Source organism: Bubalus kerabau, chromosome 4 (genome assembly GCF_029407905.1).
Source record: "Bubalus kerabau isolate K-KA32 ecotype Philippines breed swamp buffalo chromosome 4, PCC_UOA_SB_1v2, whole genome shotgun sequence".
Taxonomy (NCBI): Eukaryota; Metazoa; Chordata; class Mammalia; order Artiodactyla; family Bovidae; genus Bubalus; species Bubalus kerabau.
The window spans coordinates 128674120-128689643 of record NC_073627.1 but is presented as its reverse complement, the minus strand read 5'-3'; the positions used below and the strand labels follow the sequence as shown (position 1 = coordinate 128689643).

The following is a 15524-nucleotide window of genomic DNA, read 5'->3' as shown; positions in this document are numbered from 1 at the left end:
GTCTCCACAGAACATATGCTCCTCTCAGGAAAAGCGTTCCTGAGCAAACTGTGCTCCTCCCTCGGCCTCAGTTTCCTCATTTTAATAATCAGAGGACGATCTTAAATTGCAAAGTAGAGACGAGTGGAAATGACACAATTTTGGCACCACCAGACCAGGAACTGACATCCAGACCCACCTGAGTGACCTTCTTCCGAGCCTCAATCTCTCCATCAGTAAAATGAGGGCCTTGGATTAAATGGAGTGTTGCTAGCTCCTACAATTTTAGGCATTAAACATTCCCACAGCTAGCTCTGCCAGGTTGACACTGATCAGGGTAAAAGCCAAGACTTCCTCAGAGGTGAAAATGTAAGCAAACATTCCGATCTCCCCTTAGCTTGGCTTTCCAATTGGTGAGGGGCCAGGGCCCTGCAGACGATCCAGGTCGCATTCATCGTCCGGATGGCTAAAGTGCTTATTTGCATAAATAATCCTCCGATGGTCTGGCACAGAGGGTTGAACCGAAGTCTTGGTCCGTTTAAGCAGAGAATAGACACCCTGTTCCTAAGGGTCTCGGCACCGCATTTCCTCTAAGAGGGTCACGCCGTAGACTAAAAATGCCCCTTGTCCCCTAAAGTGGGGATCCCTGGAGAACACAACGCTCGGGTGCCGGGGTGCGGAAGGTTTGGCTTCTACGCGCTGCAGGTTTAGGCTGGCAATCTCTCGCCCAAGGCGGTGGCGGGCTGCAAGCGAGGCGGGGCCGGCTGCGCCGCGGGACCCCGGCGCCCTCAGGCGCGACCCGGGGGCTGGCGCCGAGGCGGCCGCAGGAGGTGGCGCGTGCTGAAGGGGAGAGCTGCTGCTGTCCAGAGCCGGGGCGCTAGAAGGCGGGGCCAGGGCCGAGGTCTGGCTGCAGGGCGCGTGGGGGTGGGCGGGGCGGGGTCTGAGAGGGCGGGCTGGGGGCGGGGCGCGCGCGGGCCCGGAGAGGGCGGGGCCGCGGGGCGGGGCGGGCTCTGGCGGCCCGAGTGTCACACACGCGGCGGTTCGGGAGGCGGCGACAGCGGCAGCGGCAGGCGCCGCCGGGACGGGCACGGGCGCGCGGGCTCGGGCGGGCGCCGGCTGCCTCCCTCCCTCCATCGCTCGCTTGCTCTCCGGCCCGATTGCTCGCCGGCAGAGGGCCGAGCTCGCTCCAGCGCTCTGGGGAAGGAAGAAGTCGGGGCGGGGGGTGCCGAGGACCCCGACAAGTTCCAGCAGCAGCCGCGGATTCCGGCCGAGGCGGAGGCTGCGGTTCCGACGGGACAGGAGCGCGCTCCGTGGCAGAGCGCACGGCCAGAGCGTCTGAGGAGCGGGGGGTCGCCCGGGCCTTTCGCTATCCGTGGGGCCGCGGCGGGGATCCCATGAGACGCGCCCGCAAGGGGCAGGAGATCCAAAGCCCGGGCGGCGCGCGGCGGAGGCGGAGGGCGGTGCTGCAGCTGCCGGAGCCGGGGAGCGGCCGGCAGGAGGCAGCGGAGAGAACTTGAACTTGGCGTCGGGAGCGGGCGCCCCGGACGCCCCTCGCTGGGGCCGGGGCCGGGGCGCCAAAGGACCTGGGCGGCATCGCTGCCCCCCGAATGGCCGCGGCGGCGGACCCGGCTCCCGCGCCGCGGCCCTAGGCGGCCTCTCGCCATGGCCAAGTGGCTGAACAAGTACTTCAGCTTGGGCAACAGCAAGACCAAGAGTCCCCCGCAACCGCCGCGGCCCGACTACCGCGAGCAGCGACGCCGAGGCGAGCGGCCCTCGCAGCCCCCCCAGGCCGTGCCGCAGGCCCCCGCGGCTGCCTCCGCGTCCTGCGGTACCGCCGCCGCCTCCTGCTTCTCGGCCTCGTCGGGATCGCTGCCCGACGACAGCGGCAGCACGAGCGACCTGATCCGCGCCTACCGCGCACAGAAGGAGCGCGACTTTGAGGACCCCTACAACGGGCCCGGCTCGTCGCTGCGCAAATTGCGCGCCATGTGCCGCCTGGACTACTGCGGCGGCGGGGAACCGGGTGGGAGCCAGCGCGCCTTTTCCGCCTCGTCCGCGTCGGGCGCCGCGGGCTGCTGTTGCGCCTCCTCCGGCGCGGGCGCCGCCGCGTCCTCGTCCTCGTCCTCTGGCTCCCCGCACCTCTACCGCAGCAGCAGCGAGCGGCGGCCCGCCACCCCGGCCGAAGTGCGCTACATCTCCCCGAAGCATCGCCTCATTAAGGTGGAGAGCGCCGCGGGCTGTGCCGGGGACCCCCCAGGGGGCGCCTGCTCCGGCGGCCGTACCTGGAGCCCAACGGCCTGCGGAGGCAAGAAACTGCTCAACAAGTGCGGCGCCTCGGCCGCGGAGGAGAGCGGTGCCGGCAAGAAGGACAAGGTAAGGCGCCCTTGGCCTCAGTAGAGGTTCCAGAGCCACTGTGCGCACGGGGAAGCTGAGGCACCACTCTAGTTTCGAGTTCCTACATCCACCTGGGGCTACGACCCGAGGTCAGGCCTCCCACGATGCTACCAAATTCTGCCTCCTTGCACGCGCTTTGTCCCCGATCATTGGCCTCCTGACACAGCCTCTTAACGTTGCTGCTTCCCGAAGGTCCTCAATCTGAACCCACAGCCAGGTGCCCTCTTTGAAAGTATCCTGACCAGAGAGCTCTCTGCCCAGCCTGGTCCAAGAGACAGCCAACCAGCCCCTCGAGGAGGAAAGTCAGAGAGTCAGAGTCCTTACGTATTTAAAGTGTAAGTGGCTCAGTCATGTCTGACTCTGCGACCCCATGGACTGTAGCCCGCCAGGCTCCTCCGTCCATGGGATTTTCCAGGCAAGAATACTGGAGTGGGTTGCCATTTCCTTCTCCACGTATTTAGAAGTGTTTATTCTTGTCTACCCCCGTTCCACCCGCCCCTGACTTTATGGATGGGAACTGAGGTCTAGAGCTGGGAAGGGACCCGCCGGATATTACACATTTTCGATGGCAGATCCAGACCGGCTGTCTCTGAACGGATATATGTAAATCCCTCTAAATGCCCTGCCCTGCCCCACCCCCCGCGCCAGGTTTCCAAATGGGGCAGCCTTTTGTACTTGAGCTGTACCGCGAAACACGCCCCCCCACCCCCCAACCCCCACGCGTGCTTTTCCGGTTGAAGTGCGCTGGTCTACAAGAGCGCTCCACTTCGACCTGTCAGTTCCTCCAGCCCGGCCCGGGAGGGGTCCGCCTACCGGGCCAGCTGGAAGGAGACCACCCCTCCCATCCTCATCCTCCTTCCTGACCTTACCCTTTATAGCCCCAAGGATGAGGGGGACGATTTTGTACGCTCTCCTCCCTAACAGATCAGACTATCTTGATCCCCCGGACCTTTAGAGCAGTCTAGTTAATTACAGCCAGACTGGGCCCTCTCCTCCCCCTTCACAGTCCTGTGACACCCTCCTTTCCCCCATAAAATAATACTTGTTCTGTCTACTTCTGGTGGAAGGCAGTGCTTTCATTACATCTGAGGCCCAGTGCCCTGTGATGGCTATCAGACTGCTGTCCCTCTCCTTCCCCGGCACCGCCCTGCTTTCTCCTAAAGGTAAACTTTTCACCCAGATGTGGGCTGGGGGAAACTGATAGAGTCTGCGTTTCTTTTAGGACTGAATTTCCAGACAGGAGGGAGACAGGCCCCTACTTCCCAGCTGGTGCTTGGGAAGGGAACTTTTTGTTTTCCAGGCAGGAGAAGTAAGCTGGTGCCCCTCCTGAATTTTTCTGCCTGACTTCCTCTCCCCAGGGTCCCAGGTCCACCTAGCATACCTCCCGCTGGGTCTGTTGAAGGCAGCATAGGTAACTTATGGATTCCACTTCCCTCTGGGGCCAGTCTGGGGACACATCTGCATGGACTCAGGGCTTCCTAAGCACTTGGGGTGCCACACCTAAATGACAAGAGCTAGGAGCTGGGTGGCCACCTTGGTGCTGCCTTGGGGGCAGAGGAGGTTTCTCTGGGAGCCCCCAGGATTATGGGTTTGTGGTCCATCTGTAAGGGAAACAACAGAGAGGCTCCCTGCTGCCTTCTGTGTGGCCCAGGCTTGGCTAGGTGCTGATCTGGGAGAACCTGGAGTCTCTGGAAATGGAAGGATAGCCTAGCCTAGCTCTCCAGAGAGATCCCACCATTCCCATGTTATTCCATGACCACCTCCCAGGTGGGCAAATCTCCTTTCTCTCCTGCTGCTTGTGGTTCTGCCTACTCACTAGAATCTTTCTTTATGGTTTTCAAAACTTTAGTAAATGTTTTTTCCTAACTATAAATAAGACTATTTCAAATACTGAGGAACACTAAGTTTAATAGCTGGAGTGTTAAGTGTGTTGAAAACTTGGCTTTGTTCCACCAGATGTTTCGTACAGTTCTTCTTTGCTCCCCTCTGCTGGGCCCTGGAGCAGGGTTCAGGCTGCGGTGTACAGGCTGCTGTGATGGCAGGGCTTAATGGGAGGTGGCCAGGGAGGACCACTGTTACGGTTGGCTGCAGAAGAGAACCTGCTCTAGGGGATTGTGGGTAAAGGCCTTGTGGCAGGAATTGAAAGGTTAGAGTTGGGCAGGACCCCAGAGGGGCAGGAGGTCCTGGGTCGGGGAGAACCTTGTAACCTAAGCACAGCAAGGAGATTTAGCTGTTGAATCATATGAGCAGATATGGTTTCTTTTAAAAAGATCTCTCTGGAGTGCACTTCACCTACTAGATTGTGACTTTGAGCCCTTTGATCTTTTAAGAGGTTGCTGCCATCTTCAGAGTCAGAGGGATTGCAACTGCCAGATATTCTTTCTAGCGAGTAAGAGGAAGAAACAGGGAGGGTCATACTATGCAGTGGTTCTCAAACCAGCACCTGGAGGACTGGTTAAAACACATGGGGCCTGAGAAGGTGTATCTTTAACAAATTCTCAGGTGATCTTTTGCAGCTGATCCTGGGACCACACCAACGCAACAGTGGCTTCATAACCCTCCCTCTGGGTCTTCTGGTTGGAGCTGCTTTGGGATGCAGAGACTCCGGGTGCCCTCTTCATCTCTGATCTCTGTGGGGCTGCCACCTAGTCCGGGGCCAATACCCACCCTGCGTTCCTGGTCAAGCAGCCAGGCGGTAGCCTGGTTTTCACATTATTTGCAGCCAGACAGCTTTTGGAAGCCGGGGACACTGCAGGTCCAGCCCTGAACACACTAGAGTCTGCCTTCTGCCCCTCACCCATGGATCCAGGAAAATGTAGTTCCAGCCCACTTAATCTCTGGCCCAGCTTCCTCTTATCAGTTGTTAGGGAATAGAACAAGTACCCATAGGGCTGTTGAATGCCCCAGCTGTGTGGGGACCTGTGTTTTAATGTCGGCCTATGTTGGGAGTTACTGTGGCGTGGGACTAGGAGCTGTGTCCACAAATCCTCCTTTCAGGGCCTCCATTGCCACCCCCCACCCACCTTTATCTTGGGGGCCCTTCTGCCCCCCTCAGTACCTGTGCCCCCTTCTGACACATACTTAGGCATCCTCCTGTTCTCCTAGGTGGATCCCGGGGCACATACACACCTGGCTACATATACTCTGCTACCAGCCAGTCTCCAGTTTAGAGTAGTTTCCCTTTTAGAATCACGTGGAAGAGAGTCTGTTTTCAATTTAACCAGCTTTTACCCAGCACATATTTTGCGCTCAGAGATCTCTCAGTACAAGGACAAGCTAGGAGGAAGGAATAAAGGCTGCAAAAAGACTTGGGAGTAATTTTTGGCCTAAGCCTCTGAAGGCTGCTGACACCCGTCACCTTTTCATCATTTGTTTCCCAGTGTTTTTGTCTTCGGGAATTTAGTGAGATCTTCACCTAGGAGGCAGCTTTGAGTTGGATCTAGGGATGGAAGTGGAATTTCAGTGCAAGGAAAGGCTGACTGCAGCCTATGGGAGCCCTTAGGTGTATGTGCTGTGTACATGCATCTGTGTGTGCATGCATGTATGTCTGTGTGTTGGCGTATGTGTGCATGTACATATATAAAACCTTAATGTGGAGAATGTTTTTGGAAATGAAAGCTTTCTTGCAGTGGGCCTCACTTGGGAAATGAGAGATGACAGTGTGAGATAGGTGGAGGCCTGAGTTTGGACCCCACAGGGAAAGCCTGGAAGACTGTTGAATCAGGAAAAGGATAGACTCAGAGCCATGGTTGAGGAGCATCCCAGGCTATAAGCTGCTGCAATCTGGGGTTGATGGGTTTGGAGTTGGGAGGCAATTACAATGTAGTCCCAGTGAGAGACAGTGAGGACCTGAGCTCCTGGAAAGAAAATACAAAACTTTAGTAGGTGGAAATATTATTCTCTTAGGTTGTCTTTATAAAAAACAAATAATGATGACAAAGAGGCAAGTAACTTGGTAGGTCTCCTTATGTGCAGTCAGACAAGTGTTATCCACTTATGTTTTCTGCTGAAGTCTTGTTTCTTTTATCGTAATTAAGTAAATGTTTCCACTGCACTGAGAAAGTCGAGATGCACCGTGACATCAGTTTCCCAAGTTTAAATACATGCTGATGTGTACTAACACTTTGTATTTTGTCAGCATCCACAGAGTTGAGTTAAATAACGTGCTTCCAAATAAATAAATAATATCCTGTTCAACTTTTTTTTTTTTTTTAATACTCAGCAAACAGTTTCTGAGCAGCATGCGAGGCAGGGGGGACCTCACAGAGAATAAGTAGCGAGTTGAGGGAAGCTTCTCAGTCTGCAGTTTGAACATGAGCTTTTTGAGGTCTGGTCGGGGAGACAGTCGGGTAATGAGGCAGTGTCACAGCGTGAGGCATGCCAGAGCAGCAGTGTGTGCAGAGGGCTGAGAGGAATTCACAACGCTGTCTATGAATTCAAGGAGGGCTTTCATGAGGTGGTGGCATTTGAGCTTCTCCAGGTAGAAGCTTGTGCCAAGAGAATGGATGGAGGCTCTGAAAGACGGCTGTGGTGGGGGAATTGTAGAGACAGGTTGGAGCCACAAAACAAGAGAATGTCTCATGTATCTTTTGGAGGAGTTGGGAATTGGGGTCTTTGTGTCCTTTTCACATCAAAACATTGATGTGTAGCTTGATTGAAGCCAGGGTGAAGCATGAGCTGAGAGTCATTTTCCATTTGGTTAATAGCCACATTCTCCAGTTCTTAGAAAGTAATTGATTGAAAAAGTAAGGACCAAGCTTGGTAGCTGTGGTTTGGCTTGGAACACTTTGAAGTCCTGTCCCTTGAAAGTTGTGTGAGAGAAATGCTGCATATCAGATCCAGTTTTTCCCATCGATTCCTCAGAAAAGAAATATATTCTCCAGGCTTCAGGCTGACCACTTAATTGATCATTTAATCTTCACAGTCACCCTAGAAGGGGTTTAGGTACTATATTTGTTAGCTATCGCTGCATCACAAGTTACTCCAAAGTTGGTGGTTGTAAACCAGAGGTTAGCAAAAGAATCAGTTAGTGAGTAATTTTAGCTTGTAGGCCAGACAGCCCCCATCACAACTATTCAACTCTGCCATTGTAGCTTGAAAGCATACAGACAGTATATAAATTAAAGAGTATAGCTATGTTCCAATAAAACTTTATTAACAAAAATAGGCAGCTGGCCTGTGGTCTGTAATTTCCAACCCCTGATTTAAATGGTAAGTCTTTATTATTATCCATGAACCCACAAGTCAACTGAGTAGTTTTTCTGGCCTCAGTTGGCTCACTCAGGCATCTATGGTCAGTGTGGAGTGGTATGCAGCCCTGCCAGCCCTAGCTGGGCTGTCTTATGTGTTTGGTTTAGGATGGCCTTGGCTGCTTCAGTTCGGCTCTGTTCCATGTGATCTCTCATATTCCAGCAAGTTAGCCTTGTTCATATGATAGTGGCAGGGTTCCAAGAAATTACAGAAGCCCATACAGTTTCTTGAAGTTAGAAACTGGCCTACTGTTCCTTCTGCTGCTTTCTGTTGACCAAAGCAAGTTATAAGGCCAGCCAGTATTCAGGGAGAGAAGGGAAGCTGTGAAGTCCTGTGGCAGAGGGTAGGGATACAGGCGGGCCATTAATCAGGGAGTTTAGTGCTATTGCTCTACCATGGGTACTATTGCCCCATTTCACAGATAAAGAAACTGAGACTTAGAGGTATTGTTTGCTTAGTGTCACAAACTACTAAGTGACAGGGCCAGGATTACACCTGTTCAGTCTGAATTACAAGCCTGTATGCTTTTTATCAATTTGTTCAACTCCTTTCAGTGATTTAGATAGAGATAGTAAAGCTCTGATATTTACTGAAATGTGCATTGTATGTCTCCTCTTCCCCTTAATGTTCCTCTTCTTATACCACCCCCTCCCAATTCCCATCTCTTTCAGTCTGGGCTTTGGTGGTCCCCAAAGGGGCCCCTGAGCCAGCTTTTCTCTCCCCTTCCCTCATCTCACTCTGAGTTCCCTAAATGAGATGTTAATGCAGCACCCGAGTTATTTCATAGAGAAATTCCATGCACAGAGTTGGCACTTCCCAAGGGACAGCTGCACAAAACGTGTGTCTTGTAACTGTCATGTCTTCTCATTAAGGATTGGCGAGCCTGCATGTGTGCTCTTTTAAGGGAAAAAAAAACACAAAACCCCAGTACCTTGGCCCTTGTCAACAAAGAACCTAAGTGTCCTTGAAGGAGATCAGACGACTGTCTTCTAATCTGACTACCTCAGAACATAACTGATTTCCCCAGACTTAACCCCCAAGCCTTGATCTCGTCCTCTCCCCAATCCCAAAGCATTTCTGACCCATAAAGTAGGGGTTAAAAGGCAAACTTGAAAAGGTGTGCGTTCCTCTGGTCACTTAAGCAAAGCTGAACATGCCTGTGGCCAGGCGCTCCCTTGGGCAGTTTCACTTGGGGTTGACTTTCTCCTCTTGGGATGGGAGAGCCAAGTGGTAGTGGCCTGTGGCTAAGGGAGAGGTCAGGCGGCGCCCTAGAAAATAAATTGGGATTTGTGGCTTTGAAGCAGAAAGCTGGGTTGCTGGCTGGCTGATGGTGGCATCTCCGCCCACTTTCTGAGCGGAGGGGCTGTTCCTGCAGGATGGAGACAGGCTGCCAGTGGTGTCTGCCACCCTGCCTGCCTTATACCTTGCTTGGCTTGTGTTGACTGGGAAATTGCCATATGCAGGCCACTGTCAGAAGCTCTGTGCAAAACAGGGACAAGCCAGGGGAGGGGTAGTGCCTGCCCGCAAGGAGCTTATCTTCTGGTGAGGACACTGGGACCACACAGCTTTGTGTGGCAGTTTATCTGTAAACAGAGTGGTGTGGGTGAGCTGGGAGCCATCCTGGCACAGAAGCTGTCCTGAGCAGAGCCTTGACTCCATGGAACTAAAGGAGAAGCAGGGTCAGGAGGAGGTTCATTTCAACTGAGGGAAGCAGGGAAGGCTTCTTGGAGGAGGAGGCACTTGAATCATGAAAGAGTAGTCACTCAGGTTGAAGGAGCGTTCCACAAGAGCAGAATTAGTCATACTGCTCACCAAAGTCCTTTGAGTAGATGCTACTGTCATTCCCCTTTTACATATAAGAGAGCTGAGGCAGAGAGGTTAAGTAACTTATCTAAGGTCACCTTGCCAGTAAATGGCAGAGGTCAGCCTTGAAACCAGATTTAGGGTCTTTGTTTTGAACCACTGTGCCATAGCACCTCAGGCTGCACAATCTCATGCCTTAATTTTCTCTGCCTTATTTGTGGCTAGACTTAAACTCTTATAAAAATCTCCTCTGTTAGCATTGTAGGACCTACAGATTCCTGCATTTGCATAAGTATTCCAAAGCTTAAAAGAATCTTTCACACCCATAATTAACTTAATTGTCAGAGTCACTCTTTGAGGAAGGTGCTGTAACCCCCATTTTACAGATGGAAATATTGAGGGTCCCAGAAGGAATGGAGCTTGCCCTGCCTCACAGCAGGTACTAGCCAACACAGCGGCCAGGCCGTTGACCTTGTGTTCTGAGTCTAATGCCCTTTGTGCCTGGGTGATGTGGAGATGTTTTGGCCAAAGCTCCAGTCCAGAGGAAGGGTGACAGCCTGATGGATTTCCGGTTCTTTCTGTGTTTTGATTCTGAAACAAGTTATTGAGACCATTAAGGAACATTGACAGAGGACCTTGCTTCCACAATGGAATTTTCCTTCTCTTCCTGTCTGGTATTTTCCAGTAATATTTCTATTAATGTTTCACTTTCGGAGGCACTGGCTTCCTGAGAGTTTGCGCTTTCTCAACTGATGAGCTAGGAAGAATTGAATTTTCCTCTAAATCATTCAGTTCCTTTCCATTTTCTCCAAGGGGAACTCTCTGGATTTCCCATTATGCTGTAGAGGAAGGATCTTGGAGGTGGGTTCAAGGGATGGAGCGAGAATTAGTCAGAGCCCTGGAGAATGACTCAGGTCCTGAGTTTTCCAAGCGAAACTTTAGAGTAATGGTCAGAAAGGGGTTTCCCGAGGCCAGTGACTGGAAAAATGATTTGATAGGTGGGTGGGTTGGTGGGGAGATGGGTACTTCTGATGCACTGCTGGGCCTTCACTTACAGGCTGGACTCCAAGTCCTCAGCTGGGCCATGAGAGGCCATGCCAAGTCCTTTCTCTTCATTCATTCAACAGACATTGTTGAGAGTAGGTTGCTGCTGCTGCTGCTAAGTCACTTCAGTCGTGTCCGACTCTGTGCGACCCCATAGACGGCAGCCCACCAGGCTCCCCTGTCCCTGGGATTCTCCAGGCAAGAACACTGGAGTGGGTTGCCATTTCCTTCTCCAATGCAGGAAAGTGAAAAGTGAAAGTGAAGTCGCTCAGTCGTGTCCAACTCTTTGCGACCCCATGGACTGCAGCCTACCAGGCTCCTCCGTCCATGGGATTTTCCAGGCAAGAGTACTGGAGCGGGGTGCCATCGCCTTCTCCATGAGAGTCGGTTACCTGCTGGGTATTGTTCTGTTTAGATGCTGGGGCTACAGTATGGACAAAACATAAACATTCATGCTCCCCTGAGTTTGCCCTCTCAGGAGAGGATTCAAGCAAATATAGTATGTCGGGTAGAGTGTAGAGAAGAATAAATCTGGGGTGGGCCTGAGTTTGGGGTGGAGAACTGCTTCAGATGGATGCTCAGAGGGCTTTGCTAAAGGGTGTGATGGTGTGATTCACATGGCTCACAGAGAGAAGTACATTCCAGGCAGAGTGAACAGTCAGGGCACAAGTCCAAGGCAGGAGCATGCCTGGCTGCTTCAGGGAGATCGCATGACTGAGTGGAGCAGGTGGGGAGGAAGTGGGGAGATGAGAGGTCTGAGATGAGTTGGGATGGGGAGGCTGAGAGCTTTGGGTCTTGGAGGCGCTGAAAGGATTTCTCGCTTTAACTGACTGAGATGGAAAGTCAGTGGAGGTTCTAAACAGAGCAATGACATGATCTGGCTTTTGGGGTTCAAAAGGATCACTCTGGCGGCCTAGTGGAGAATAGATGGGAGGAGACCAGCTGGGGGGCCAACTAAGGTGACCTTCAGCCACAGGAACTGGGGCGCTGGTGATAGGTGATGAGAGGAGACCGGATTCAGGACAGGTCCTAAAGGGTTTCCTGACAGAGGAAGTATGAGATCTGATGGGGGAGGAGAGTCGCCGATGACTCCAGGTTTTAACTTGAGCATTTAGAAGGATGAATTGCCATTAGCCAAGACGAATAGGACCCCGGCGGTGCAGTCACAGTCCAGCCAGACTAGATCCAGCAAGTGAGTCCGGGATCAAGAGCCATAAATGCTCTGAAGCATAGTAGCCTCTGTCAGGGGCTGGGAAGAACCACCAGGAAGAGGAAGTCATCTGGGAGCTGGGTCCAGAGGAGGGTGCACATGGGGCATCCCAGACAGAAGGGGTCCTGTCTGCAGTGACTGAGATAGGGAAGGGAGCCCTGCTGGATTCAAGCAGCTGTGGCCAGAGCCTCCAGATTGATTGCCTAGTGGAATTGCTTGTGATAAAAGGAGGAGGCAGGGGCTTGGGTGTGAAGGGCCACCTCTCCTGGTTGAAAATTGCCCCAAATCTCTGAACAAGGAGGCCACCTGCCGTGTTGTCTGCCTGAGCTCGGCACTGCTGCTGCTAAGTAGTTTCAGTCGTGTCCGACTCTGTGCGACCCCACAGACGGCAGCCCACTAGGCTCCCCCGTCCCTGGGATTCTCCAGGCAAGAACACTGGAGTGGGTTGCCATTTCCTTCTCCAATGAGCTCGGCACTAGGGCAGGATGACAGGATGAGTATGAGGCTGGAGCGTGCCTGTTTTGCTCAGCAGAACATTTCAATGCAGGGTATTTGCGATTGCTGGGAAAGTTCTTTCTTGTCTGGGGCTCACCAGAACGTGGGCTATCGGGGAGAGGCAAACAGAAGTAGAAGGAATGGAACTTTCCTGGCTTCTCCAGGCCATGGATAAATTCTAAAAATAAAAATGTCCCAAAAGTGCTTCAAAGTGAAGCTTCTCTGCTTTCTGGGACTTGCACTCTCAGAAAGCCAGACAGCCTTGTAATCCCCCCGGTGCATTCCAAAGCCATGCATGTGGTTTGGGGCCTGCGTGGCATTCTCAGAATGATGCGGCCCCTACCTGCCCTCCTGTGGGGGGCAGATGCCAGTTGCCTGTGTTCTGGGCAGTTCCTCAGAACAGTAAACTTGGATTTTTAAAATAAATTTCAGTGGCTCAGCAGTAAAGAATCCACCTGCATTGCAGGAGAACGTGGGTTCGATCACCGGGTTGGGACGATCCCCTGGAGAAGGAAATGGCAGCCCACTCCAGTAGTCTTGCCTGGGAAATCCCATGGATAGAGGAGTCTGGGGTCGCAAGAGTCGGACATGACCTAGTGACTAAACCCCCACCAATGTTAACTGTTTTAACTCTGTGTTAACTTTTTTCTTCCCCCTTCAACAAAACTAAGACAAGGTTTGGTATAGAAAATGCAGATAAGCAAGACTAAAATAGAAACCAACTTCAGTTCTACAATTCAAAGAAACAGCTTTAACATTTCACTGTTTTTCCATTTACCCTTTTTCAGTGCTTGTATGTGTGTATGTATTTTCCTTCACAAAAATCAATATTGTGTGTATCTATTTATATACTTTTCACTTAATGACATGGAAAGATGTCTACATTGTTTTAAACATTCAACAGCAATAATTTAATGTCTGTATAGTATTCTATTTGCCTATTTAGGGTCTTCCGAGTTTTCACTAATTTAACAGTGCTGTAATGAACATCTTTGTAATTTAATTCTTTGCATAAATAAGTCTGTGATTATTTCCCTGGGATTGAGTCCCAGAGGAGAATTGAGTAGGAGGGTAAACATTTTGATACAGGCTTTCAAATTGTATTCTAGAAAGGCCTTACAAGTTTTGCCTGCTTCACTGTAATGCAGTTTAGTTTAATTTGCAGCTTCTTGGGTTACTAGTGCACACGTGTGTTTACCACTGGTGTCTCTTTTCCAAAACTGTGTTTCTATCTGTCCATCGTTTCTGCCATAGGGTTTATCATTTTATTGATTTATACGAGCTCTTTGTGGATTAAGGATGGCAGTCCCTTGCCTGCCATTTAGATTGCAGGATATTTTTTACAAGTTTGTAATTTGCCGTTCAGCCCTGTATCCAGTGATTGCTTTGGTTGTTTACGCTGAATTGTTTGTTTTCTATTCCTGGATCATTATTGATGTTTAACACAGGGTAACCAGTGTGCTGCTTAGAGAAGTTTTCTGTACTCCAGTGTATTTTCTTCTAGTACTTTGATGGTTTCTTTCTTTTTTTCACATTGACATTTTAATCTGGAGTTTGATTTCAGAGTACAAGGTAGGTAATTTAATTTTTCTGAATGACCAGTCTGTGTCTGGACATCCTCTCCTCCGTGCTTGCTCTATCAGCTCTCTGTATTTCTTCGGGTGCCTTTTTTGATTTCAATATTTTGACTCCGTCTCAACGCTGACTGCGTTATGTTCTCATCAACTATTATGATAATGATGATTTCACCTGTCTTTATAAAATGACACCTTTCATCTGTAGATACCCATGCACTTATTACACATTCAACTCCTGACACCTTAGGAAAGTAACCGGGTAATAGCACTTCACTTTGGATGCCGGATCCGATGCCAGAGCTTTCACTTTGGATGCCACATCTGATGCCAGAGCTTTTCTGGGATGAGGCCAGGAAACCTTCGCCTCACCTCTGATAGAGTCAGTTTCCCCCTCAAGGACCAGGGGGCTGGCTGCCTAGGTGTATTTTGGGGCAGCCACTTACTGTCTGCCCTGCCTGTGCAGCCTTATTTGAGTGTGTCCGCTTCAGCTTTTACACAGTGGTGATGTTTGTGGGGAAAGTGTACACCATTCAGTCATTCGTGCAGCAGGCATTTTTTAGCACAGACCTTGAGTAGCAGAGCTCACACTAGAAGGATGGGGAGAACTTAAAGATGTGGCGTGGGGGGACTATATTATTTTAGTCATTTAAATTTTTTTTCACACCCACCCAACTCCAGTGCAAGTAACATGAATTTACAGAGTTCTTTCCCCACCCCCAGCCTTTTCTGTCCCCGCAACCCAGAAGTCCTTATGTCTTCAGTTAGTGAGAGAACCTTTCCCAATCTCTGTGGCACGTTCTTCTTTTCCTGGCTCAGGCCAGTGTCAGGATAATCCATTCTGCATTGTCTGCCTTGGGGTTTGTGACATTAATGTATCGGTGTTGACAGAACAGATTAAACCCAGGAGCGTTCATGGTGAATAAATCAGGGGGAAAAAAAATGCAGATTTTTGAACACGGAATAACATCTCTATGGTTCTAAGGCGCTGAGAGTATCTGCCTGATTCACTATGCTGGGTGTCACCACGTCAACAGGCCCTACCTAGACCAGCCCTGAGCCTATTAGAATCACCGGGAGAGCATTTCTCCAAAGTTTTAGTTGCTTGGGCTCCACCCCAGACTAATGACCCCACAGTTTCTGGGGACAGAACCCGGACATCAGTAGTTTTGAAAGGTCCCCCAATGATTCTGCTGTGGAGCTAAAGTTGCAAGTTGCTATCCTAGACTTGGTTTGGGGTTCCCAGGGAGCTTGGAGATCACCCAGTCCAACCCTCCTACACCCGTGCCTGAAAATGTGCAGTGATGAGAGGATTTGTCACATAACCAGACACTCCTGTGCACAGCTGGGCCTTCAAGTTTTTTCTGCTATCCCCTCCAATTTAGTACAGGTTTGTTGAGTACCTGGTGTTTATGGGCACTCTGCTTGCTGACTTGTTTCTCTCTGTGGATTCTGCTATTGTTTTACTTCGGCTCTTTGAGGTCAAGCAGAACCAGTCTAACCTTATGTCTTCCACATGACGACCCTCAGATGTGTGATCGTATCTTCAAAGGCAGACGGAAGCTGCAGGCTGTACTATTTCCCCACAGAGCCGGATTCCCAGCCAGGACACCAACTGCTGAGGGCCAGTACCCTTTAGCATCACAAGTGTGGAGGGCGTTGGTGGACCCCAGTCCGGGAGCTTCCTGGGCAGGAAGTGGCAGGCCGCAGAGCAGGTTCTGAGTGGGTGGGCTGAGGTCGACACTGAGGAATTAATCATGCCGTAGTGTGACTGA

General features: G+C 51.3%; 1 protein-coding gene across 1 annotated transcript in view; it reads left to right on the top strand.

Moving 5' to 3' along the window:
- The first annotated feature begins 1583 nt into the window (after positions 1-1583).
- SHB (SH2 domain containing adaptor protein B) overlaps positions 1584-15524 on the top strand; it is a 139115-nt gene continuing 125174 nt past the window's right edge. The window contains exon 1 of the mRNA XM_055578585.1: positions 1584-2352. Within this exon, the coding sequence (XP_055434560.1) occupies positions 1642-2352 (711 nt within the window). The 5' untranslated portion in view covers positions 1584-1641. The remainder of the gene's footprint in view (positions 2353-15524) is intronic.